Raw genomic sequence first — 25,297 nt, 5'->3', positions numbered from 1 at the left:
ATCTTGTAAAACCGAATGAATAAACAGCATTGTAACCAAGATTAGGATTTTCTTGATACCGATTTGTGTCACAGTGAATAGGATTAATGTTAAAATAAAGAAACAAGGGAAATAATTGTAAACAGATGAAATTTTAATGGGGTTTCTTAGGGTCCCTCTCGATAAAAAACGTCAGTCGCCATACGTTGGTATGCTGAGGGTTAAACAGAAAAGAGTAGAGGCCAGATTGCCTCGGGTCACAAGGCACCAAAGAGGCGAATTATCGCGGAATATTCCCTGCGAAGGGATCCGTCCAACGATGATTCAACTAGCGAAGCAAACTGGGAGGCAAAGGTCGCCCAGATCAAACTCGCAATTCAACACAGCTATTCCAACACGTTGCTGCGTTTTTCATCCCCTCGCTCTCTGTACACCGATCCAATTCCAGCTCGACGCGAGATATGCCATTTTTTAGCAAACAGTTCCCCTCTCTCTTTGTACTCTCTTGGAATCACGGCGTAATGGCAATATTCCCTGGGTCATATTTAATTCCACGATCTCTGTTAACTTCACGACGGCTCGACGCCAAAGTGACGTCAGCGGAAACGTCAACGCCGACTGAGCCACGCGGCCGACACCTTTCGCCGCGGAGAGCTACGATTCAGGGGAATATTTGGACCCTGTTTTGCATTGGTGTGTTAACACATAAATGATTAGTTATGAGCAATCGAGGGTTTCATATTTTTCCTTGAATAATATATTTGCTTGATCTCTTCTGTGCTCAACAAGTTTTTAATGGTTCTGTTCAATATGCTCAGCTTTTGGCTCCTCTTATATTCTGTCGTTTTTCTACATCTATCAGACATCATACTTTTTTATTACAGGAGATGCATACTATGCTGTACGGTGACAATAATTATATAAATAAAATTTTTAATATGTTAACAAGTATTGTGTATCTGTAGACTTGTTCAGCAACGTTTATTTCAAGTTTCGTGAGTTCTGTCCACCTACGATAAATCTTATAATTATGTATTGATAATGTATCCAAGGGTTATCTTGTTTATTAAAAAATAAATAAATATTTTTTATATCTTCATAGTTAGAATAGTGATAGTATTACTTAAGTACAACACCCCCTATAATAGCGATTTTCTTATCATACTTCGTAATATTATTCATTGAAATAGTCGTTTAAACATGAGGATAATAATTTACAAATAAAATGTATAACATAGCTTCGAAGAAGACACCAAAAAAATGTAAAAAATTATTATTGCAAGATAACAATTGTTCGATAAGACAATTTATAAAAATAATTTTAGGTTTCAAATATTCCCCAAAAATTTATGCTAGTATTTATTACGAAAAATAGCATTACTTGTTCTTTCTAATAATACTAGACTCATAACTTCAAATTCAATCTTTTGTGGGTTAACACACCAATGGAGAAGAGAGTCCATTTTACCAGAAACTCATAGTGCACCAAACCAGCTGTCTGACCGCGAAAAAATAAATATTCCTGGCATGTCTGATTATTAAATTTTTGGTGTTATTTAGTTCTCCAAATCTTGAGGATCTGAGTGAAGAATATTATATGTGTATGAACGTATAACCATGCTCACAATATTATAATTCCAAATTTATACTACCCTTGGCAAAAAATTTTCGATTAAAACGCAACAATACGAAGTTAATGAAAAATATCATACTTTTTGAAAATATAATACACTACGGTACCAAACTCGTGTAGTATTCCCATATGTTTTATATTCGCACGATAATATTTTATATTTTAAAAATACAATATTTTCAAATAACTTCATATTGTTGGATTTAATTGATAACTTTTCGCCAGGGGAAGCATATTTTCCATTTGGTGTCAAGTTAACGTGTGATCACCACTAGAGATAATACAAAATAACGTCACCAGATAAAGGTTCATTTATGTAACATGTAAGTTTTATAGAGAAAAATACAACCTTTATTTTTGCAGAAAAAAGTTGTTTAATTTAGAACATTTTCATAAGTCACAAATCATTTTCAAAATTTTCCTTCTTTTAAATATAGATAGCTAAATTTCTATTCTCAATATTTCGAGTTTATGAAGAAAGTTATTAAGGGAATGTTTAGTAAACATTTACCCGTCAATAAATCAACTTTTCCTGAACAAATTGCACACTTTCAAGACGAAATCACTTTTTCGCGTCCAGACAGCCATTTTCGTCCACTGTGCAACGCCTTCGTCGCTAGCATTACACGTGTCTCCAAGTTTCTACGCATCCTTTGTCGCCATTCGTCCCCTGGAGCATTAATTACCGCCGCAATCTTCGGCGAAACGACAGAGTCGCGCGTCACGTGTTTCGCCCTGGTTTTCGTGCGCAGTAGGAAAATTAACACTCCCCGAGATGGTTCTTTTTCAGCGTGCAATATTCTAGCGGCGCGCGCACGTGCCGCCGTCATAAAAGTGTCATCTTACGGAGGACAGGCGTCCGTGGGAATCATGGGAGAAGAATACAGCGCTATGGTCGCCGCGATCTTTTACGACCCTCTCTTTGGTTAGCACGGTTTCATCAGCGGCCCTCGATCGGGATGTAAAAATGCGCGTGTTAGGGAAATCGTGCTTCACGGTTATGCGAGGCGTGAGAAATGGAAACGCGGAAATGGGGGATGTTTGGAGATCGGTTCGATAAAGAGGGTAGCTTGGAATGGAAATTCCGCTTGTGCGGAGCTTCGAATCTTTCATAGAAATGGGAGGAAGAAAAATGGTTTGGAAAGGGGTTACTTTGATTCTGGAATAATTTCTGAGTGACGTGAGCTTTAACACCTTGCTCGTCATGAGTATTCTATGGGATTGTAGAGAGCTGGCAAGGTTGCATCTGCAAAAATGCGGATCTACAGCCCGAATAGCACAGGGACATCTTGAAAACGTCTTAAAAACATCCAGTAAAGTCCTAAAAATGTCCAAAAGACGTCTCTGAGACGTCCGATGTTACAAATCAGTACGTCTTTAGGACGTCTCTGAGACGTCCGATGTTACAAATCAGGATGTCTTTAGGACGTCTTAAGAAACATTTATAGGACGCTTTAAGGACGTCCAAATTACGTATATAAGACGTTCAGACCAATATTAGACGTTTTTAAGACGTCCAAAAGCGGAAGTCTTTAAGACGTCCATGTAGTGTGTCTTTAAGACGTTTTATGGACGTAAATTTTGCAAATCTTTAAGACGTCGCTATTGAATATTTTCAAGATGTCCAAATTATGTCGTAAGACGTTCAGACAAATATTAGACGTTTTTAAGACGTCCAAAAGTGTATGTCTTTAGGACGTCCATGTAGTATGTCTTTAAGACGTTTTATGGACGTAAATTTTGCAAATCTTTCAGACGTCGCTATTGAATATTTTCAAGATGTCCAAATTATGTCGTAAGACGTTCAGACAAATATTAGACGTTTTTAAGACGTCCAAAAGCGGAAGTCTTTAAGACGTCCATGTAGTGTGTCTTTAAGACGTTTTATGGACGTAAATTTTGCAAATCTTTAAGACGTCGCTATTGAATATTTTCAAGATGTCCAAATTATGTCGTAAGACGTTCAGGCATAAAATGGACATAAAAGAGACGTCTTCAAGACGTCGTGTGTTATCTGGGGCATAATACGGAGCGAATCTGCAAACTTGATTATCTCGAAAACTAACCCAAAAACGAAAAAATTTGATTCCTTACATGTTTCTTATTTTTTCACAAATAATCTCTTACTCCTCGCTTGTCCATGTTATTCGGAAACACCCTCTATTTCCTCGTTCACAGTGATACAAATGATGGACATAAAAAGGCAGTGATAGTGGGGTACTCGTAAATTTCGCATATCGAAATTCACTTTCTGTCGGCGACACCGATGAAAGCCAATGTCGATCTATAAAAGCGGGAACGAATCGACCACAGGAGGCTGGAGTGTCCATTTTTCATCTGCACTTAGATGCCAACCGATAGCTTCCCGCTCGCTCCTTCGGACGGAAGGAAGAAATGGCGCGGTGCAGACGGTCTTCCGGCGATGCTGGGAGCATCAGTCAAGTTCACGAGGGCAAGACGGATATCGCGGCGAGGCTGGAATTGCCGACTGTCGTTGCACCGAGCGGGTGGAGCTTTTTCCATGCCTCAGAATCCACGCTGATCAATTACACTCGCCTAGTAAGGCGATAGCAGTGACGTTGGCTCGCTATCAATCTTGGATTCAATTACCCGTGGATCTACATTAATTCTATAATATTGTTTCCCAATATTCAACAGGTTTTTGAGTGAGGTAGACCAGGACCCCAAATAGCACACGACGTCTTGAAGACGTCTATTTTATGTTCATTTTATGCCTAAATGTCTTAAGTCATAATTTAGACGTCTTAAAAACGTCTAAGAGCGTACGTCTTAAAGACTTGCAAAGTTTACGTCTATAAAACGTCTTAAAGACACACTACATGGACGTCCTAAAGACTTACGCCTTTGGACGTCTTAAAAACGTCTAATTTTTGTCTGAACGTCTTATATATGTAACTTGGACGTCCTTAAAACGTCTTATGAATGTTTCTTCAGACGACCTCAAGACATACTGATTTGTAACATTGGACGTCTCAAAGACGGACATTTTTAGGACTTTACTGGATGTTTTTAAGACGTTTTTAAGATGTCTCTATGCTATTTGGGGGAATGAACGTAATAATTTGGGTTTTTGACTCTGTAACTTCTAAGTTCCATGAAATTATTAAAAAGGTCGTGCAGGACAGTAAACCCACATTATTGAACAACATAGTCGAACTAGAAAACTAGCAATATATTACACAAATTTTTATTAAATAAACCTTTCTTTAAAGTATGACATTTCTTATGCTTGTCCCTACCCCTAGGTACGAAACTATTATCGCCATATTGTGTATTAAGAATTTCTTGTTTCAAAAGAGTATGATGTCTGATAGATATAAAAGAGGTAAAGAATTTCAATAATTCAAGTAATGGAGGGCCAGAAATAACACCATTAACAACATCATACGCAAAACGTAGTTCTATTAAGGTACACCGATCGCTAAAGCCTCGTTCAGATTAGAAACAACTACCTCAACACCCCTTTCGCAATAAAAACGTCAACCTACACAGTTCACTCAAAAATATGCAGATCGTGGATATGGAGAGTCCTGGAGGGCTCGAATCCATTCTAAAAATATTTACTAAACTTTCGATCACACCGAGCATAAATGTTCATCGAGTCCCATCGATGACTGACATTTTTTAAGCCCTGGGTCGCACTCAGCGTAAAATATATCGCCCGGCAGGGTCGTTATTCAAAAGTACCTGAATATTATCAAATTCCCCTCCTACGAGGCTGGTGATAAATCCAGCCATTCAATGAACCGGAACCACTGTCAGCGCTGGAGGAAAAAAATCCCACCCCCTCTACTTGCGGGTATTAACGAGCACACTCACCGAAACCCCCGCGATCGAGAGTTACATAAATTTTTCGCAGCTGTTAAGCGCGACGTTATATTTTTCCTCGACTCAATGCGAGGGGATCACAGGGTCTGTCGTTCCTCCGCGTCCTCGTAATTCGACGTGATTACGCCGTGAAAATCGTATCCGTTCTAACGTGACCTGGAAAGTTCTGGCACGCGGAGAACTTTCATAAATTATCGGCGCGGTAATTGCGCGACTTTTTAATTGATAGCCGTAGTAGGATCCCGTTCGCTCATCAATTAAAGCGATAAAGGGGGACAGGTGCCGTTCGGGGCTGAAGTTTTCGTTGATAAGGATATCGATGGTAGAACTCGCTGTTGGTTCAGGGGATTGAAAGTGGTAGAGCCGTGGAAAAATAGTGTGGGCGATGTCGAATAATTTAGGGGGAGCGTGGGGATAGTCTGATCCTACGTTGACTAATGCTACTTGGAAGCAGTGAACGCCTGTGGTTCCGTTTAAGTAGTTCTAGTCTGCTTGTGGTCAGACGCGGCTGTGAGTGTGTAGTATTACACACTTGGATGTTTAAGTCTGCCGAAAGTTTAAAAGGAAGCTTTGGAAATGGCTGATTCTGTAGTGATTACTACTACTTGGAAGTAGCGAAGTGTGTTTATGGCCAGACTTAAGTAGTTCTAGTCAGCCTGTGGTTAGACGTGGCTGCAAGTATGTAGTATTATACAGTTGCATGTTTGAATTTGTTAAAAGTTTGAAAGAAAATTTTGGGGCGTCTGATTCTGTAGTGATTACTACTACTTGGAAGTAGTGAAGTGTGTTTATGGCCAGACTTAAGTAGTTCTAGTCAGCTTGCGGTCAGACGTGGCTGAAAGTATGTAGTGTTATACACATAGATGTTTAAATTTGCTAAAAGTTTGAAAGAAAATTTTGGGGAGTCTGATTCTGTAGTGATTACTACTACTTGGAAGTAGAGAAGTGTGATTATGGCCAGACTTAAGTAGTTCCAGTCAGCTTGCGGTCAGACGTGGCTACAAGCATGTAGTATTATACACTTGGATGTTTAAATTTGCTAAAAGTTTGAAAGAAAATTCTCGGGAGTCTGATTCTGTAGTGATTACTACTACTTGGAAGTAGTGAAGTGTGCTTACGGCCAGACTTAAGTAGTACAAGTCAACTTCCAGTCAGGCGTGATGGAGAATACGTAGTATCGCACTCCTTAATACGTATGTAGCTCCACCGAAAGCTTAGAAGGAAGCATGAAGATTGACCCTACGTTGATTAATACTACTTGAAAGTAGTAAAGCAAGTAGGTATCGCTACGCAAGTAGTTCAAGTCAATCTATGGTCAAACGTGACAAGAAATTAAGATATTAGACTACTTAATTTTTGTGTAGATTATCAAACGTGATTTCAAGGACCATAATTAAGTACAGTGGTTTACCGATATTCCTCCAAATGAAATTTAGAATGAACAAAAGCAACGGAGTAACAAATTTCACGAAATTTCACAGGATTCTATTTTCCACCCTTCACTGTGTATTCCTCGAAAATTATACCGTAATTTCTCTCGACTCTCTCGCGTGTGACTGCAGCGTCGACATCTCGCTGATAAACAGAGTGTCAGATAACCGATGGTACAGTCCAGGACGCACGAATCGCCGCGAAACGAACGCAACTTCCACCCTCAGTACGAGCAGCCCGCCACATCTGCCTCGCGCCAGGCACTTTATAGAGAGCGTAAAACCGCGTTCAAGAAAGTACACATAAAGCTAATACGTCTCGATGTGGAATGATAAACTCGTTTGAATCTGGTGGTGTCTATACGCAAGCAAATGCCCCGTTTCTACTTAAATATTTATGCGCATATACTTCGCCAAAATACGACCCTCTATTTTGATAATAATTTCGGTCGTCGATGCTACATTTTCCTGAGACACACTGCGTGCGTCTCCAGATACGCTTTCCAGATGCGTATTAAGCGCCGCGTTACGATCACAAGCAGGATGCTCGTTTCAGCGGATTTTCTGGTCGTTGAAGACAGACATAATGAGAGCAAGCCTTGAAGAAAACGAGATTTTCAACGAGAAACTTCTACTTTAAGGTAACGCAGAGTATCGCGAATATACACCACCGTACAAAAGTATTAGGAGACTTACAATCTTTAATGAGCTTCCATTTTGTAACATAAATTGGTAATAATCAGACATTTTAAGAGGTGATTCTGCACAGTGAAAGAACGTGAAATTTCTCTGTGTCTGTTCTTGAACTTATTCTACTGATTTATCTGTATTTCACTTGAGACGTATTCTACTGATATCTCTGTGTCTGGTTTAAGCTTTATTCTACTGATTTCTTTAGGTCTGACTTAATACCCATACTACTGATTTCTTTGTGCCTGATTTGACACTAATTTTTGTGGTTTCTTTGTGCTTGATTTGACACTAATTATACTCATTTCTCTGTGTCTGACTTAATGCTTATTCTACTGTTTCCTTTGTGTCTGACTTTTCTCTAATTCTACTGGTTCTATTATGTCTAACTGGGGACTTATCCTCCTGATTTCACTGTCTGAACGAGGTACTGTACATCACCAGTAGAATAAGTTTCAAGTCAGACACATTTCACCCGAATTTTAGGTATTTTAAATCCAATACATTACTGATTTTAAAACTCTTTCTGAATATTATATATAATGTCACCGAGCAAGTGTCTTCACATTTTTTGACAGGAATGTACATAAAAATACTTGGAGTGATGGCAAAAATATCTGAGTGAAATGAAAAATCTCTGTAAATATTTTTCGCCCTTTTAAAGGGCCTAGATTTTAGTTCAGAAAATTTTAAATACACCCTACTAAAGTTATGGATATCGAAGGCTTTAGTGAAATAACTTTTCCTCTATCTCCGATAATTTCCTTCGGAATTTGTTAAAAACCGCAAGAATTGAATAAAAAAAGAAGCAGAATAATTCACCACTTAATTATTGAATTACAGCAATGTAAGCTTCATAATTTAGAGCAGGTAAAAAATCCTTCGGAATACCCTTTGGAAAATTTATTAATCTATTATTTACGAATATCGAAAAGACACGAATTTATACTAACCCCGCAGCCACCCCAGTAATTCACAGAAATAACAGATTTTCTGCGGCAAAATATGGTCAGCAGGAGCCCATGAAACCTGAGGGTTGCGGCAATAATTTAAACGCCCTTCGACAAATACTAACTTTCGCCCCACGTTTTGCATAACACGCCAAGCTTCGCTGCTGCGTTTAACCTGCTCGTATTGTCACGCCCGAGGCATCGGGAGCGTTTAACGCTCGGACAAACTATCCCACGGCGAACGAAACACGATGGATCCAGCTTGCACAATGCAACTCGGATATCTCGGTTACACGGTCGCGAGCGCTCGCGTGCCTCTTATTCTCGCCGAAAGCATTTATTGCGAGGGGCAGCGTGGGAGGGCACGAAGGCAGTCGGAAATTATGAACGAAGCACGAGTGCCTCGAAATTATGGCGGTTGTGTGGAGCGTCGCAGAAGCCCGCTGCCTCGACTTCGCCGCTCGAAAATGGCGATGAAAGGGGCGGCGAAGTCGTGGCGGTGAAAGGTTGGACACTGTGTGCGTCCGACGTCGAGGGCTCGCCTCTGCAACACGCTTATGTACAGGCCCTGTGATTTATGGAGGACGCGTTATCGTTCGCGGTTGAGTTTTAAACTCGTTTGGCCCCCAGAGATTCCCCAGTCGCGGAGGACTAGCTTGTCGGTGGATGCGTATTTACTGGTAGAACATGTTCGCGAGACTCTTGAAAAATTTATGGCAAAGAAATGTGTGGAGCATGGAGAATGTGGATTATTCGATCAGGAAAGTCTTTGATGAAGGGGCTTTTTAATTCGAGTAGTTTAACAAAAAATGTTAGGGGCGTCTGACTCTGTGATGATTAATACTACTTGGAAGTAGTTAATTGTGCTTATGGGCAGACTTAAGTAGTTCAAGCCAGCTGGTGGTCAGACGCAGCGGAGAGCTCTTAGTGTTACACTCTTCTATGTATGTGTATTATAGTTAAGTTTTTACGAATCGAGGACTACGTTGTTAATGGATGCGTGTTTACTAGTAGAACATGTTCGCGAGACTCTTGAAAAATTTATGGCAAAGAAATGTGTGGAGCATGGAGAATGTGGATTATTCGATCAGGAAAGTCTTTGATGAAGGGGCTTTTTAATTCGAGTAGTTTAACAAAAAATGTTAGGGGCGTCTGACTCTGTGATGATTAATACTACTTGGAAGTAGTTAATTGTGCTTATGGGCAGACTTAAGTAGTTCAAGTCAGCTGGTGGTCAGACGCAGCGGAAAGCTCTTAGCGTTACACTCTTCAATGTATGTGTGTTGTAGTTAAGTTTTTACGAATCGAGGACTACGTTGTTAATGGATGCGTGTTTACTGGTAGAACATGTTCGCGAGGCTCTTGAAAAATTTATAACTAAGAAATGTGTGGAGCATGGAGAATGTGGATTACTCAATCAGGAAAGTATTTGATGAAGGAGCTTTTTAATTCGAGTAGTTTAGCAAGAAATGTTAGAGACGCCTGACTCTGTGATGATTAATACTACTTGGAAGTAGTTAATTGTGCTTATGGGCAGACTTAAGTAGTTCAAGCCAGCTGGTGGTCAGACGCAGCGGAGAGCTCTTAGTGTTACACTCTTCTATGTATGTGTATTATAGTTAAGTTTTTACGAATCGAGGACTACGTTGTTAATGGATGCGTGTTTACTAGTAGAACATGTTCGCGAGACTCTTGAAAAATTTATGGCAAAGAAATGTGTGGAGCATGGAGAATGTGGATTATTCGATCAGGAAAGTCTTTGATGAAGGGGCTTTTTAATTCGAGTAGTTTAACAAAAAATGTTAGGGGCGTCTGACTCTGTGATGATTAATACTACTTGGAAGTAGTTAATTGTGCTTATGGGCAGACTTAAGTAGTTCAAGTCAGCTGGTGGTCAGACGCAGCGGAAAGCTCTTAGCGTTACACTCTTCAATGTATGTGTGTTGTAGTTAAGTTTTTACGAATCGAGGACTACGTTGTTAATGGATGCGTGTTTACTGGTAGAACATGTTCGCGAGGCTCTTGAAAAATTTATAACTAAGAAATGTGTGGAGCATGGAGAATGTGGATTACTCAATCAGGAAAGTATTTGATGAAGGAGCTTTTTAATTCGAGTAGTTTAGCAAGAAATGTTAGAGACGCCTGACTCTGTGATGATTAATACTACTTGGAAGTAGTTAATTGTGCTTATGGGCAGACTTAAGTAGTTCAAGCCAGCTGGTGGTCAGACGCAGCGGAAAGCTCTTAGCGTTACACTCTTCTATGTATGTGTATATAGTTAAGTTTTTACGAATCACCGAGGATTACGTTGTTAATGGATGCGTGTTTACTGGTAGAAAATGTTCGTGAGACTCTTGAAAAATTTATGACGAAAAAATGCGTGGTGTATAAAAAATGTGCACTATTCGGTGAGTGAAATGTTTGATGAAAGATCTTTTTCATCCATGGTAAAATACCTGATGCTCCTTAATACAAGATGCCTGATTCTGTAGTGATTAATACTACTTGGAAGAAGTTAATTATGCTTATGGCCAGACTTAAGCAGTTCAGGTCAGCTGGTCGTGACGGGGAATACGTAGTCTTGCACTCCCCAATGTATGTGTATCGAAATTAGGGGTTCTCGAATCACCGAGGACTACGTCATTACTGAATGCATATCAACTTCTAGAAAATGTTTGTGAGGGACTTTAAAGTTTATAATGCAGTAGTTTGTCGAGCAAAAAACAAAATGGATTATTTAGCTGTTGAAATGTCTGATAAAAGAGCTGTTTAATCTAAGTAATTTCAACTCGAGAAGAGCCAGAGCTCACGCTATTATGAAGAGGTACTAGACCACAAAGCTAAATGCGTTCCACGCAAAGTTCGCGGAGAGAGTAACTAACAATCAACCCCTATTCGAGTCAGTCAACTAATCTGTTCTACATTCAGCATCTGGCTTTCCAATAGCCATCGCTGAATTCCTCGAGAACTTACAAAACAGAATGTAAACGAGCATTTTACGCAACATCAGTTAAGTTTCCATTTATTCTACCCCTTTCCACCTTCGATAGCCGCCATTATTAGCCTGTCGATAAAAGCGCAGTTTGCACACGTACAAGTATGCCCATCCTCTGTGTATGTATGCACGAGCATGTGTTAACAGAATCGAGGCATGGTACGCAGGAAGCGATCGAAGAAGCGAACGTACGCATGGAAAAATATTTCAGAGGCTCTTTCTCGCTATTTCCATTTACACACTTGCAAAACAGCCCCGCGCTCTGACTAATTCCTGCATGGCATAGCTTGTCGAAAAACACCCAGTACGTCACGTCCGCCTCGTAAATCCGGTTGGCCCGAATTTTTAAATACCGACCTCCAACGAAACTCCTATTCGTACCTCTGTAAATGTCGCTGCACTTTCGCTCTACTTTAAATGTTCAACTCTGATTCAGGAGATCGCCGAGTTTTCTATGGCAGGGGGTGCGTTTTGTTGCCTTTGAACGGTACACTGCGATCGATCCCGAAATCGAGAGGATCAGAATCGGTAACAGTGGCAATTAAATTCTTTCGAACGTTTAGCTTTTGGTTCTCAGCGAACGGTCGAGCGAGCGTTTGTCTGACTGAGCGCGTACCGATTCCACTTGCGTCTGTTTGTACTACTGCCGGAGCATTGGTTTTGTTGCCCTTTTATAGAGAAATAAAAGTGGAAGGCATGGAGCAGAGAGTACAAAAAGGTGATCAGAAAAATTATATTTCTTTTCGGCATTTTGGCGAACCAACTGTGAAATTTAAAGTAACCTTTCAGATGTTACATTGTAAATTCTTAGAAGAATTTAAGGTATGACTTAGAATTTATATGGGAAGAATGTAGAAAGAATTATGTGGAGTAATCGCATTTTGTTAAGACTGTATTGTAGTTTCATACAAAATTGTTCAGAATAAGTGTTAAAAATTTTAAAAACTGATTTTACATGACAAAATAAGACGAAAATAAAGAACCAAAAAATTACGTTTAAGGCTTCCTTTCAGAGTTTTTAATTCTTGAAGATATGGGCAATGTGGGTCTGATCCTAGGGGACTTAAGCTACTGCCGCGCCTGCGCGCAGTCCCTGGTCACGTGCAGTCCCTACTCCCCACATAGGGCCCACTTTCCCGCGCATTTTCAACAATCAATATCTCGAAAATGAAGCTCCAAACACAATTTTTCCATTCTTCATTTTCGTCTCATTTTTTCAAATAGAATCACATCATGTAAGATTTAACACCTGTTGTCGAACACTCGGTATACTCCTACTTCAAATCTATTCAGTTCAATTATTGTCGAATATACAGCGGCTCTCCAAATATTTCAGTAAGCTCCTCACATCACTGACTCGCCTTCATCACCCTCAGCTGCTCAACAGCTGAACATAAACACCAAACATGACAATACTTTCCTGCCCCAAAGAAATCTACCATTCACTCTATATTTATAACCCTCTCGAGTCACTGTCGCAACTACGTCCCCCCCAAAAAACTTCGCGTTAATATTTGAATAGCGTAGGAAGCGGCCGAGGTCCGCAAATGAGGCATAACTTGCCATTATGCCACCTTCTCAGGTGGGCCAACAAGGCCAAACCGTTCCGTGGTCTCTATTCCAGGCAGAAAAGTGGCCTGTTCGGGCATTAATATTCATGCAGGCAGCGCGGTCGGCGGTTTAACCAATGTGTACACAGGGCGAATCAAAACTGGCCCGAGTTGGCTAAGTAATAAGCATGCATGCGATGAAGCGATCCATGTTATTAACATAGACCTTGCCCGACTGGCAATCCATCGTGCTATTTCGCGCCATGCGAGGTGGTTAGGCGTTCAGGCTGCTTTCGCTTCGGGGGACCAGGGGGTGGCAGGGGGTGAAATTGCTCGCGGTCACGGCAACGCGCCCTCCAGGAGGCTCCTGCGATGGACCTTCCACCCCTACCCTCCTCCTGTCCCTTTTTGCCCTCCACCCTCGCCCTCTTCCACCCGCTGCGCCCACGTACCCCCTTAGCAATTTTCTCTCCCCCCGCGGACATTCTCGCGGCGACTCACGTACAGACACTTTACCAAAATCGCAATAACTCGTCACGGATTTCGCTTTAATCGGCGTCGATGGGGCACGTGACCTCTCCTTAGATTCTGGCGTGCCAAACGACGGGGTGGCGAGGGAGGAGACGTGGAAGTCGTCGAACAAAGGAAATTACAGGCGCAACGAGGAGGATCGCGGAAGTAGCTTTCCTTATCGATTCTCCTCGATCGAGTGGTTTAAAGCTCTCTCTGTCTCTCTCTGATTCTTGTAAAATGAAGTCGAATCGGGTGACGTTCCGTGCTATAAATCAGCGGAACTTAGGGACTGCGGAAAGTAGGGGAGGGCAGGACGTGGAGGAGTTAGGTTAATTTGGATTTCGATCGCGCGGCCCTTTGTAAGGGCTGCATTTTGACTGGATGCGAGGCCCTTTGAAATATAGGATTCCACTTACCCAGAGTGGTATGGAAGCGTATGCCGATCAGTTTCGTATTCATCCGACGAATATCGCTGAGAGCAGTGGCGCGCTAACAGTCGAGGCAAGTTCATGAGGAATTGCTTGCGTTACGCGTAAACTGGCGCAACAGCGTCGGTGGGTGGCGATTAAACGGCGACAGAGTATGGAAAATGGCCGACAATAGAGGAAATTACGCGAGAACGCCGCCCGCCTCTTATTATGCGCGCCTTGCCCGACGTTCTTCGCGTAATTAATTTATTCGGTCTAATTAGAGTGACGCGGAGGGGGCCAGAAGGGATTCAAAGAGAAATTAAAATCCTTTCGGACCTGCTGGCCGAGCTATCGGGGGAGCGACGTTAAAGGAGACGACGGCCCGTATCATGCTAGACTGTAAGGAATTTGAAAATTTCTGCGAACTCATGATCCGCGGACCGTAAAAGCTTAGAATTACCAGAGGGCCGATAAAAGCGAATTACCAATCAGCGTTAGGTCACGGAGAGAGGTGGGCCACGTTGAGACACTTCTGAGGGGCCATCTTTGCGAAACTTTCCTTTCGAGGAGCCTGAGAATAAAATGAATATTACGGTTCGCGCCAACGTGACCGTAATTTACTTGAGAATCTTTCGAGCTTTCCGAGAGAGGGGCCAGAGAGGAGAAGATTCGATAACAATTAGCGAAGTGACGCGTGCAATGGAGACACCTGGGGAAGATTAGCTGGAACAATGCCCTCTGCTTGCTCAGATAATCCGCTAAATTATCTGAGAATTATCTACACGGTCAAATCGAGCGCAAGGAAGAAACTATTGGGTCGTAACATAAATAAGCTTGGTTATATTCGATACTGTTTTTCTTTATTAACAAACTACAGATTTACGTGCAATTAATTATACGTATAACCTCAATTATTATTTATGTCAGTTTCCCATTTTATAGGTAATTATTTGATACCATCATAATTACATTTTCAAAATTAAAACATATGTTTACTTGCAACTGGACTGATTTATGTTACAACCCAATATATGTGGCTATAAACTGTATTTTATTTAAAAGCACTTAGTTAAATTCTTACTGACACATCATGTATGTTGTAATATTTTTCTCTGATGGTTGCTTTATTCTTATCTACTTTCCATCATTTTGAGAGATTGAATTATGCAAGGGCACTTGCTGAGAGGGTCAGAAATTTCTCTTGGAGTTTCTCAAAATTGCGATTTCAATGAATTTGGTTATATTCGATACTGTTTTTGTTTATTAACAAAGTACAGATCTACATTCAATTAATTATATGCATCAGTTTCCCATTTTACAGGCAATTAGTTCATACAATATACTTACATTGTCAAAATTAAAACATGTTTTTACATCTAACCGAACTGATTTATATTACAACCCAATACGTCTAATTAAAAATTATATTTCATTTAAAGGCACTCCTCGACAAAGTCAGTAAGTTCCTATTGACACCTCCTATATGCTACAGTATTCTTCTCTAATGGTTCCCTTATTCTTATCTACTTTCCACCATTTTGAGAGATTGAATTATGCAAGGGCACTTGCTGAGAGGGCCAGAAATTTCGCTTGGAGATTCTCAAAATTGCGATTTCGATGCTAATACAGTTGAAGAAGAAAGATGACTGCACTCGACGCTTCTAGAAGAAAGGGGCTCCGCAGCGTCGGTTCACGCCGTCGCCTGATTAAAGCGCTTTGATCGCGGGTACGACGCTCGCAACATTATAGTCGCGGCGCATTACACGCACACACGCGCCTTGTTAAACCGTTTAACGCGAAACTTGCGAGCGATCGTTTAAGCGGTCGATGAGGGATTTTAGCGCGTTGCATCATGTTAATATCCAACCCGGGACGTGCGAATTTTATCATACCGAAGGTAGCTACGCTTTGGATGCGAGTGGATGCAGCTTGCACTTGGGCATCGATGCACTTCCCTATTTTAAACAGGTATAATAGTTCACGGCTATCTAAATGGCAGAAAGCCATTTACCCTTGCCTTTTTTAAATGGAAAACGGTCGCCTGCATTTTTTTTATCTCGAATTCCATAAATGTGATACCCATAAACCCTGCTGCATTTCCCTGGATTTTGGAACCCTCGTGGATTTTGTTTAATTGTAATGGAAACTCATGTAATTATAAAAAGAAAATGGAGAATAAAAGAGTGATATTTCAAATTGGTCTCTTGGTGGTAAATTTTTGAAAAGAATGACTATTTAAGAAGGAATTATTATTTAATCCTTGGTTGTCACACCTTTTTTACAGCACACGATTGTCACTGTGAGCCATCTAAACGCAGTTAAATTTTCAAAGCTGCTGTTGAAAAAATAACAGCGATATCCGATTGAAAAAATTTCGGAATATAGCTTCAATATTGTAGAATATGTTTCGATGACAAAAAGATTAACAAATGAAGTGGTGCCTTACAGACAAAATTCTCAAGAATGTAAGGTTTCACCAAAAGCAGTTTTTTAGAAAAATTGTAACTTCTTTCTGCTTTAACAGGTGTAGTTAGAAATTTAGGGTAATGATATTAAAATATGGTGTAGATTAAAAAAAAAATAGTGTTTTAGTGTGTCGAAAAGGGAAATTTTTGAATAATAAAGGTGGTTTAATTATACTTAAAGTTTCGTATAAAATTATCTCTTAAACTATAACTCATTTCAAAAAATGTTTTAAAGAAAACGTGCACCTTGAAAAAACTTGTGACTATCAAGGTGTCTCTCTAGAAACAGGATAAATTTTCTTTAAACCATTTTTTTAAACAAGCTATAGTGTAGGAGATAATTACGTCTCAATCTTCAAATAGGTCACTTTATATTTATCAGCAGAGACACTACCATACTTTCTTCTTTTTAATTATTGATATGAATCACTTTGACCCAAAGTGACAACCGAGTGTTAAAAGTAGCCTCCTGATAAACTACTCAACGTGTTATCAAGATATCCTCTTAGCGTCTACACTTTAGGATTTATTCCTATGAAGCTCTAATTGCCTCCTGATATCCCTTAATCTCTATTTTCTTCCAATCAACGAATTGCGCCAGATATAACCGCGGCTGGATGAAGAGGCAACAAGCCATGCATTCCAAAAGGCGCATCCCTGGCGCTCATTACGTTTCCCATCGCTCGTTTGGAATAAATTACCAGCTCCCTATGAATTCCACCCGGCCGCAGTTTCAGCGAAAGCTCAATTAGTGCGCGGGAAGGGAAACGGCACGTATACAATGACTATGCTCAGCGTGCACGTGTGTTGTGCTTACGAAATGATTCCAATAACGACCAGACGGCGTGGGTACGCTCGTGACACGCAAAATGATATCTTCGCCGCGTGAGTGCTCAGATACAGGGTTGCCAGGAAATTCCCCCCGAAAGGGAAAGACGAGTCTCCCGCTTCTGTGCCTCCAAAATACCCTACGATAGACAATTCGGGACTACTGGAGGTTTAAAAAGAATATAAAGTAATATAGTACTAATGGTGTCTTACGAGAAGTCCCCTGGAATGTATTAAAGGCAATGTTTTCTATGGAACATTCTATGGGATATGTATAGTACTTATTTGTTAAATGCTCACAGCTTGGGAACGACCGCGAGCAGATAGCTGTCAGAGACACGAAACCTGAGCCTCATTCAGCCTTTGTGAACATAGAGAAGGAGAACGAGTGAAAGACGGAGGGAACGAGAACACAAGTGGGCCGCTCCTAGTGATGGGGATAAATTTCGAGCATTTAGTGAATATATACTGTATAGTTAATAACACTTTCCTCGATTAAATCTGTGTATTTATTTTCGCTATGAACTGTGCATAGGATACAACAAAGGAATGCTTCGAGGGATTTGTTCAGAGTAATCTTTCGCCTTCAAACAACGTACAGTCTGAAAACTACAAGGAAGGGAAATGAAAGAAGATAGAAGAGAGAGAGAGAGAAAGAGAGATCGAAGACATAGAGTACGAAAACCGCGCGAAAGAAGTCAGTAACAGTGGAAAAGAGTCATAGCAGAGAAAGTTAAGTGCCTTATCTGAGCCCAGTTAGGACCATGAACGAGCCTTAAGAGAAAGCTTGAAAGAAAGCACAAGCGACAGGGAGAGGAAAGAATAGAACTAAAACCTGCACAAACCTGGTCTCCAAATGTATTCAACGAGAAACGCCAGAAATGCAAGAAACATTCTACAACATTTGCCATCATACGTGCATATTCTTAATTTAACTATAATGACAAAGGCATGGTAGCAGTGTCACAGCTGCTGCAGACTACTCAGAGGGTGTAGAACAAGAAATTCTCTTTCCCTTCTCTGCGAGGAATTCCCTGGCAACCCTCCTGAGAACTGTGGACGAGCCATCGCGTGACCATTACACAGATTTCTGGGTGCGCAAAAAGGGACCTCGAGTCTTTAATCGCTCGACCGCTTATCGTCAGCAGTGTTCTGCGTCATCGAAATGAATTTACAGAGGAAAAAACTTTACAGAGTTTCAGGAGCTTTGGGAAACATAAATCTTTTATACTTCTTTGAAGTATGGAGACTCGAGGGCAGATTTTCTTACCATTGCCTTCGTGTGTGTGTAATTTACGAAGTTCTGGAATTTCGAAGAAAAGTTACGTCCCAGCTTTGGAAGCGATCGCGGTTTCGAATGCTGCAGACGAAAGTCTTCGTAAAAATGAAACGAGACGGTTGGAACTACCCGGTGGCTCGAAATTCGACGTTTACGACATTTTTACGATCCTTCAGGCTGAATTTATCCCCCCCCTCTGAACGTGTCTTAGCGGCGTCACAATCGTACAGTTATTATCTTCCTCTGGGAGCGATGCTTGCGTAGCATTCCACAAATATTATTTTAGTGGAAAAATAATAGCGGAGGAATAGACGAGCGGTTTGTGCTTTGAATGCAAAGACCGGTTCCTTTGGAAATAGGAAAATACAAATATCAGGAGTGAGCTGCTCGACTGTAGTCACGTTCCTTGAGGGAGTACGCGAGACTATTTGAAAGAAGGTGTGCGGTTGTATTCTGTGAGCTATTCAGAAGTTGAAGGAAAAATTTTCTCAGGCGCAGCATTGGAAGTAACTGTTTTAAATAGCTAACAAGGGACATCGCTTTAATGTCATCTTCTGGTATACGGATAGTGGAATAAAAAATGCAGACATTCATGTTTAATAGGTGAAAAACCATCACCAAGGTTGGAGTGGAAAATATATTTTCGTAAATATCTCAAAACCCAATGCAGGTCGAAAACAATGGTACATATACAAGATACGTGTTTTTTATAAACAATGAGATAATGTAAACGAAATTCAAGATTTTATGAAAATGTATTTTCCATTCCAACTTTGGGGGTGGTTTTCACCCCTTAAACATGAATATTAACAGTTGAGAAAAATATCTCATATTCTTCGATGCCGATTCGTGTACCAAGTTTCATGAAAATCGAAAAATGGCACTAAATTGATGTTCCTTGTAAGTTGAGGGAACTGTTTCGAATTCCCTTTTTCCATGTTCTCGCGCACCAAATGTTAAATTAGCCATTAATAACAAATAAAAAAAGAAATCCTCGAGCGTAACAACCCATACAGCACAGAGACGTCTTAAAGTCCTAAAAATATCTAAAAGACGTCTTTCAGACGTCCGTGGTTACAAATGAATGTGCCTATAGGAAATAGACGTCATAAAGACGTCCAAATTACGTCCCTATTACGTTCACACAAAAATAGACATCTGAAAGACGTCCAAATTACGTCTGTAGAAGACGTTCAGACAAAAAGTAGACATCTTTAAGACGTCTGAAAGCGTAGGTCTTCAAGACGTCCATATTGTATGTCGTTAAGACGTCTTATGGACGTAAATTTCAGATGTCTTTAAGACGTACGCTGTTGAATGTTTTGAAGATGTCTAAATTATCTTGTAAGACTTTCAGGCATAAAATGGACATAAAATAGACATTTTCAAGGCTTCGTGTGCTATCTGCTAACAGAAGCATTGGCGTTTACCCGCGGTAACATAAATTTCGCGGGGAAACGCAAAGTTCAAGGGAGCGCGGTGTAGATTTCTATTTAAATTAATAAGAACAAAAAAGGCGTGGAGAGACCATAAAGCACGCGGCCACGTCGGAATTATCCCGTAATGAAGCGAAATAAATCCATCGGCAGCGTATCTCCCTCACGCTGAAATTGGAATTTATATTCTCCAACCTAAATGAAACGAGCGCTAAATAAATAGCAAAAAGAACGGTTCGACTTTCTCGTTTGATGGCCTTTCGAAACGGAAGTGGGTCACGCGCCATCGCCGTGGGGGATCGAGACTCGCCGCGGCGAAGAATTATTCAAATTGCTTTAATTAACTAATCCCGTTGTCGTTCAATCCGCCTGTCCCGTACATCCGCCATACGAAAAACGAAACCATCGTTTGCTCGCTAACCAAACCTATCAGCAATTACCAGGGACGTGGACTGCAGAAGGATGTCCTCTGGTTGCCTCGCGAGTATTTCTAATCGTATCAGCCGAGTAATTGAATTTTCTATTCGAGCCTTGCGGAAAAGAATTCGAGGTCGCCGGCTGATCGAACGAAATACCGCTGGGAAAAGTTGCTGGGGATCATAAATGTACTGCACGCTGTCTAAATGAATGGTAATTACACACCCTGTCTGGGTCGCAGCGTCTGAAAGTAATGCCAGGCTCTTAACTACTTTTTCCGCTCGCCGAGACGGCAGCGAATTCCAAAGAGCTCTTGGAAATAGTTTTCATTAACCGAGCCAAGATAACAGCCGACAACTATGCTTTTTATCGAGACAAAGGGGCTCGTAATTAACTGCAAAGCCTCGATTCGCGCAGCCCTCCACCGTAAAATTTCACAATTAAATGGCAAATGGAATACGCTTGGGCCCTCGTATCTTGGCAAAGTGGAGAAAGACTTGCGATGTATCGATTGAGAGATAAACGCTGGAGATTCGTATCGTGGCGAACAGTGAACTCTAATCACGAACATTACTTAGACGAACTACACGTTTTCTAAGTTTACGCTATCATCGGCTTGTATAATAATAACGTGCCTTTAATACTAACGAAACACGTTCGTCACGTACTAACAGTGATTTTTAGGAATCTGAACCTCAAGTTAGCCTTTAAATTTGTTATATTGTCCCTCCATCCTTCCATAACCTTAACCAAAGGTCCATAACCTTATCCATAACCTACTCCAAAGGGACCACAGTCCGAATAGGTTTAAATTCAAATAGGCCCAAATTTAAATGGACCCTAATTCAAATGGACTTAGATCTAGTTCACGCAGCCTCTAGTCCAAAAGGATTCAAGTACTAGTGAACCCTCGTGCAAAAGGATTCATGTCCAAGTGGACTCTAGTCCAAAAGGAATCGAGTCTAAGTGGACCATAGTTCAAATGAACCATAATTTAACTGGACCATAGTTCAAATGAATCATAATTCAAGTGGACGACAGTTCAAGTGGATCACAATTCAAGTGGATCCTATTCTAAATGGACCCTAGGCCAAGTTGACCCCAAGTCAAGTTGACTCTAGGCCAAGTGGACCCTAGTCTAGATGGATTAAAGTTCAAATAGACCCTAGTCCAAGTGGACCACAGTTCCAATGAACTCTCTTCTACATGGACCCTAGTCCAAATGGATTCAAGTCCATATGGACCCCAGTCCAAATGGATTTAAGTCCATATGGACCCTAGTCCAAATGGATTCAAGTCCATATGGACCCCAATCCAAATGGACTCAAATCCACATGGACCCAAATCCAAGTACAAACCCTCCCAGCGAAAGGGGAGGGATTGGAACCACAGTTCCAATGAACTCTCTTCTAAATGGACCCTAGTCCAGATGGATTCAAGTCCATATGGACCCTAGTCCAAATGGATTCAAGTCCATATGGACCCCAGTCCAAATGGATTCAAGTCCGTATGGACCCTAGTCCAAATGGATTCAAGTCCATATGGACCCCAGTCCAAATGGACTCAAATCCACATGGACCCCAGTCCAAATGGACTCAAATCCACATGAACCCAAATCCAAATCCAAGTCCAAACCCTCCCAGCGAAAGGTTCCCAAGACTCACCAACACGTAGACGGCGAACGGCATGACGAGCACAGCGACCAGGAGATCAGCAACAGCAAGACTAACGATGAAATAGTTGGTGACAGTCTGCAAGGCCCTCTCCCGAACCACCGCAAGGATGACGAGCACGTTGCCGAAGAGTGTCAGGCAAGGCACGATCACGAGGATCAGGGCCCACCAGCTGTTGATGTTGGTCTTCTCATCCACGTCACCCGTTGGGCACTCGCCTGACCCGCCGACTCCCACCGTGGTCCCAGCGACTATCGACGAGGTACAATTCACACTTCCACTGAGATTGAGGTTCGCCCCAGCGCCAGAGTACGTCTGGTTGAGTACATAATCGTTGAACTGGCTTATGTAATCGTTCAGATCCTCCAGGACGAAGAGATCAGATATACCCGTGTAGTTGTCTGAGCTGGCCGTGGTCGAGGACGAGAACGACGACGAGAAGAGTCCGAACGAGGACTCAGGGAAGGTCGAGCTGTTGTCGAAGGCGGTCGAGTCATTGAACCAGCCCAGCTCGAAGCCACTGGTGGACACGTTGGCGTCGGTACTCGACGAGACACCGTCCAGCGAGGTTCCATCGTGGAGGATTCCGCTGCCTTCAAGAAGGAGGGTGTCCTTCGCGGCGTCAGTGTAGAAGAGTTCCCCTGAGCGCGTGTGTTCCAGAGACAGGTTCCTCGCGATGGACCTGACCAGGGACTCGTTGGTCCTGGTCTCCATTTCGACTTCGACCGCGGTTGGACCCTGGAGAGTGATACCGATCACGAGATCTCGAAACGAGGAGATCCGTCTGGCTGGAGATCCGTTTCTTCGATTCCGTCTGGCATTCTCGTGGCTGTTATCTGCGTCTAGTGGTCCTCCTCCCCCGCTGCTCGTGAGATAAGGCCTGATCCCCAGTGGTGCACGCGAGCAACGAGGTGCTGCCTCCTGGCTACCCTCTCACCGATCGCAGACGCGTATCATTGAAATCCCCCGCGGAGAGAGCCTGTAATGGGAAAGGAGCGATCAATGCTACCGCCTGGTCGCTGTAAAATAAAGCTTAATGGCCTGCGGGGGCGGTGTCTGTAATTCGATTCCTTCGCGCTCGGGGCTTGTGTCTTAATTTTATTCCGCCGCGCGCCGCGCCAACGACACGCGGAAGTGGGGACGGGTGGGGGCACGAAAAAGTTTAATTAAATGCGACCGTACATCGCCGACTAACGCCGTGTAACGAGCTCCGAACTGGAGTGGGAAACTGAACGGCGGATTTTAAATATTAAACTGCCCGAAAACGCCGCCAGCAAATGAGTTCTCTGGGCTCCTGGACTATCCGATGCGCGAAACCGTGACAATGGCCCAGGAGGCTCGTAATGCGATGTGGTGTTGCTGTGTTTTGCTGGTAGCGAGGCAGCGGGAAATGCAGGGAATTTTGGGTTGCTTTGGAAAGTGCTTTTGTGAGAGAGGTCTGTTATGTAAAGGAACTACAGTGGTGTTAATAGTGTTTCGATATGAGCTCGTGACTTACGAGGGGCATTACTTTAGTGTCATCTTCCGATTTTTATGAAACTTGGTAAATGAGAAATATTAGTCACGTATTTTTTTAGGTGCTGGTATTCATATTTGAAGGATGAAAATAATCCCCATTTTAAGTGTAACTCGTTACCAACTACAGCTTCTTCCAAATATACATAAAGTAACCGAGCAAGTGTTCTAATACTTTCGCAGATGGGTGTATTTCAAGAAGAGTAGTAAAGTTTACAACCCCTTATCTTAACCATTCTCTTCAAGATTACCCAAAACGCTGTCTTCATCCCATGTTTCCTCGCAATTCATTTTTGAACAATCTGTCAAACTTCCGACAAGAGAAAACACTTTAACCTCGACAAATGCTTTCGAGCTGTAACGCATCATTGGTGAAATATCGCAAAACAAAGGGGAGGATTTTCATCCCACCGCGTCGAGATCGAACGTCAGCCTACCTCCTCGCTGAAACGAGGACAGAGGAATCCATGAATCACATCGTCGTTCATCCGTTCGAAACGAATGTCGCCGACGCAATCTCAGAATTAAAAGAAAACTCAGATACCATCTAGCGTGGCTGGTTTTGTCGCAGATTCTGCTCCTGAGGTAAACGGATCGAAGCACGCGCGCGCAAGAGGGGTGGATTGACAGATGGACGAACATTATAGTGTTTCTCCAAGCCTTCCGGCGGGAAAAAAGAAGTTCCAACCCTCTTAAGGGAAGAAATCATCTCCTTATCCCGCGGGAGTCTCCATTCCCGCCAATTCCCCTGTTTTACATGTGTATATTTAGCCAGCTGAATGAGCTATCCCACGAGACCCACTTTTAGAATTTCTGGGGAATTACGAGAACGACGTGCAGAGTGCTTTAATAACAAAATTCCACTGCGAAAATAACTGCTGTTATTCAATTTTATCGCATTTCATTTTCGATAAACATTTGGATCCTGTTCTGCATTCGTGCGTTAACCTACAAACAATTAGCTTCAATTTAAGTAAAATAACTCATTCTGAACATTTTTAGCATAATTATTAATATAGTAAATTAAAATAATTGTTCAGATATAACAGTGGGAGGGTACATGTAAAATATAACCTAGTTGGTTTAAAACACGAGAGTGAATTAATTATCTAATTATCATTGTACAAGATTTGGAACGTATAATATATATGCATATATTATTATTTGTTTATTTAAATATACTAGAAATACAAAGAATAACAATAAAAAATGAAAGATTCTGATTATACTCAAAATTTCACATAGAACATAAATGCAAAGTAACAATTGTTCGATAAGATATTTCGCAAAAATAACTTTGGGTTTCAAAAATTTCAAAAATTCTTATTTCAGTATTTATTAGTAAAAACATCACTAACTGTTACTTTTAATAATATTACATTCATATCTCAAAATTCAATCTTTTATAATTTAACACACCAATGCAAAGGAGGATTCATTTCACAATATTAACTTTCGTATTGATTAAATTTAAATCAATAATATATTAAAATAATTAAAATAAGTAAATAAATTTAAGATGCAGTACATGCAGAAATCTCGTTCAGTTAAACTCTAATAAAACGAAGAGCAGAAATATGTCACTGACATAGTGCCACTGATCCTTAAGCAGCATTCCGGTAAGGAGCAGAAATCACTGACAAATGGCCGAAGGCAGTGGCCACATGGCACCAGGGCTCAAAATT

At 41.4% G+C, this 25,297-nt stretch overlaps 1 protein-coding gene across 5 annotated transcripts in view; it reads right to left on the bottom strand.

Annotated features, from left to right (window-relative positions):
* The window catches only part of Dop2r (dopamine D2-like receptor), a 169,122-nt gene that overhangs the window by 136,982 nt on the left and 6,843 nt on the right, over positions 1-25,297 (bottom strand). For all 5 annotated transcript variants that reach the window (XR_013002312.1, XM_076382158.1, XM_076382159.1 and 2 more), the window contains exon 2: positions 22,089-23,076. Coding sequence is in view for 4 of the 5 variants with exons in the window: in XM_076382158.1 (XP_076238273.1) it covers positions 22,089-22,811 (723 nt within the window). In the remaining variant the exon portion in view is untranslated. The remainder of the gene's footprint in view (positions 1-22,088; positions 23,077-25,297) is intronic.

Source organism: Calliopsis andreniformis, chromosome 7, assembly GCF_051401765.1.
Source record: "Calliopsis andreniformis isolate RMS-2024a chromosome 7, iyCalAndr_principal, whole genome shotgun sequence".
In the NCBI taxonomy this organism is placed as follows: Eukaryota; Metazoa; Arthropoda; class Insecta; order Hymenoptera; family Andrenidae; genus Calliopsis; species Calliopsis andreniformis.
The sequence above is the reverse complement of the archived record's forward strand: the minus strand, read 5'-3'. Positions and strand labels throughout refer to the sequence as shown.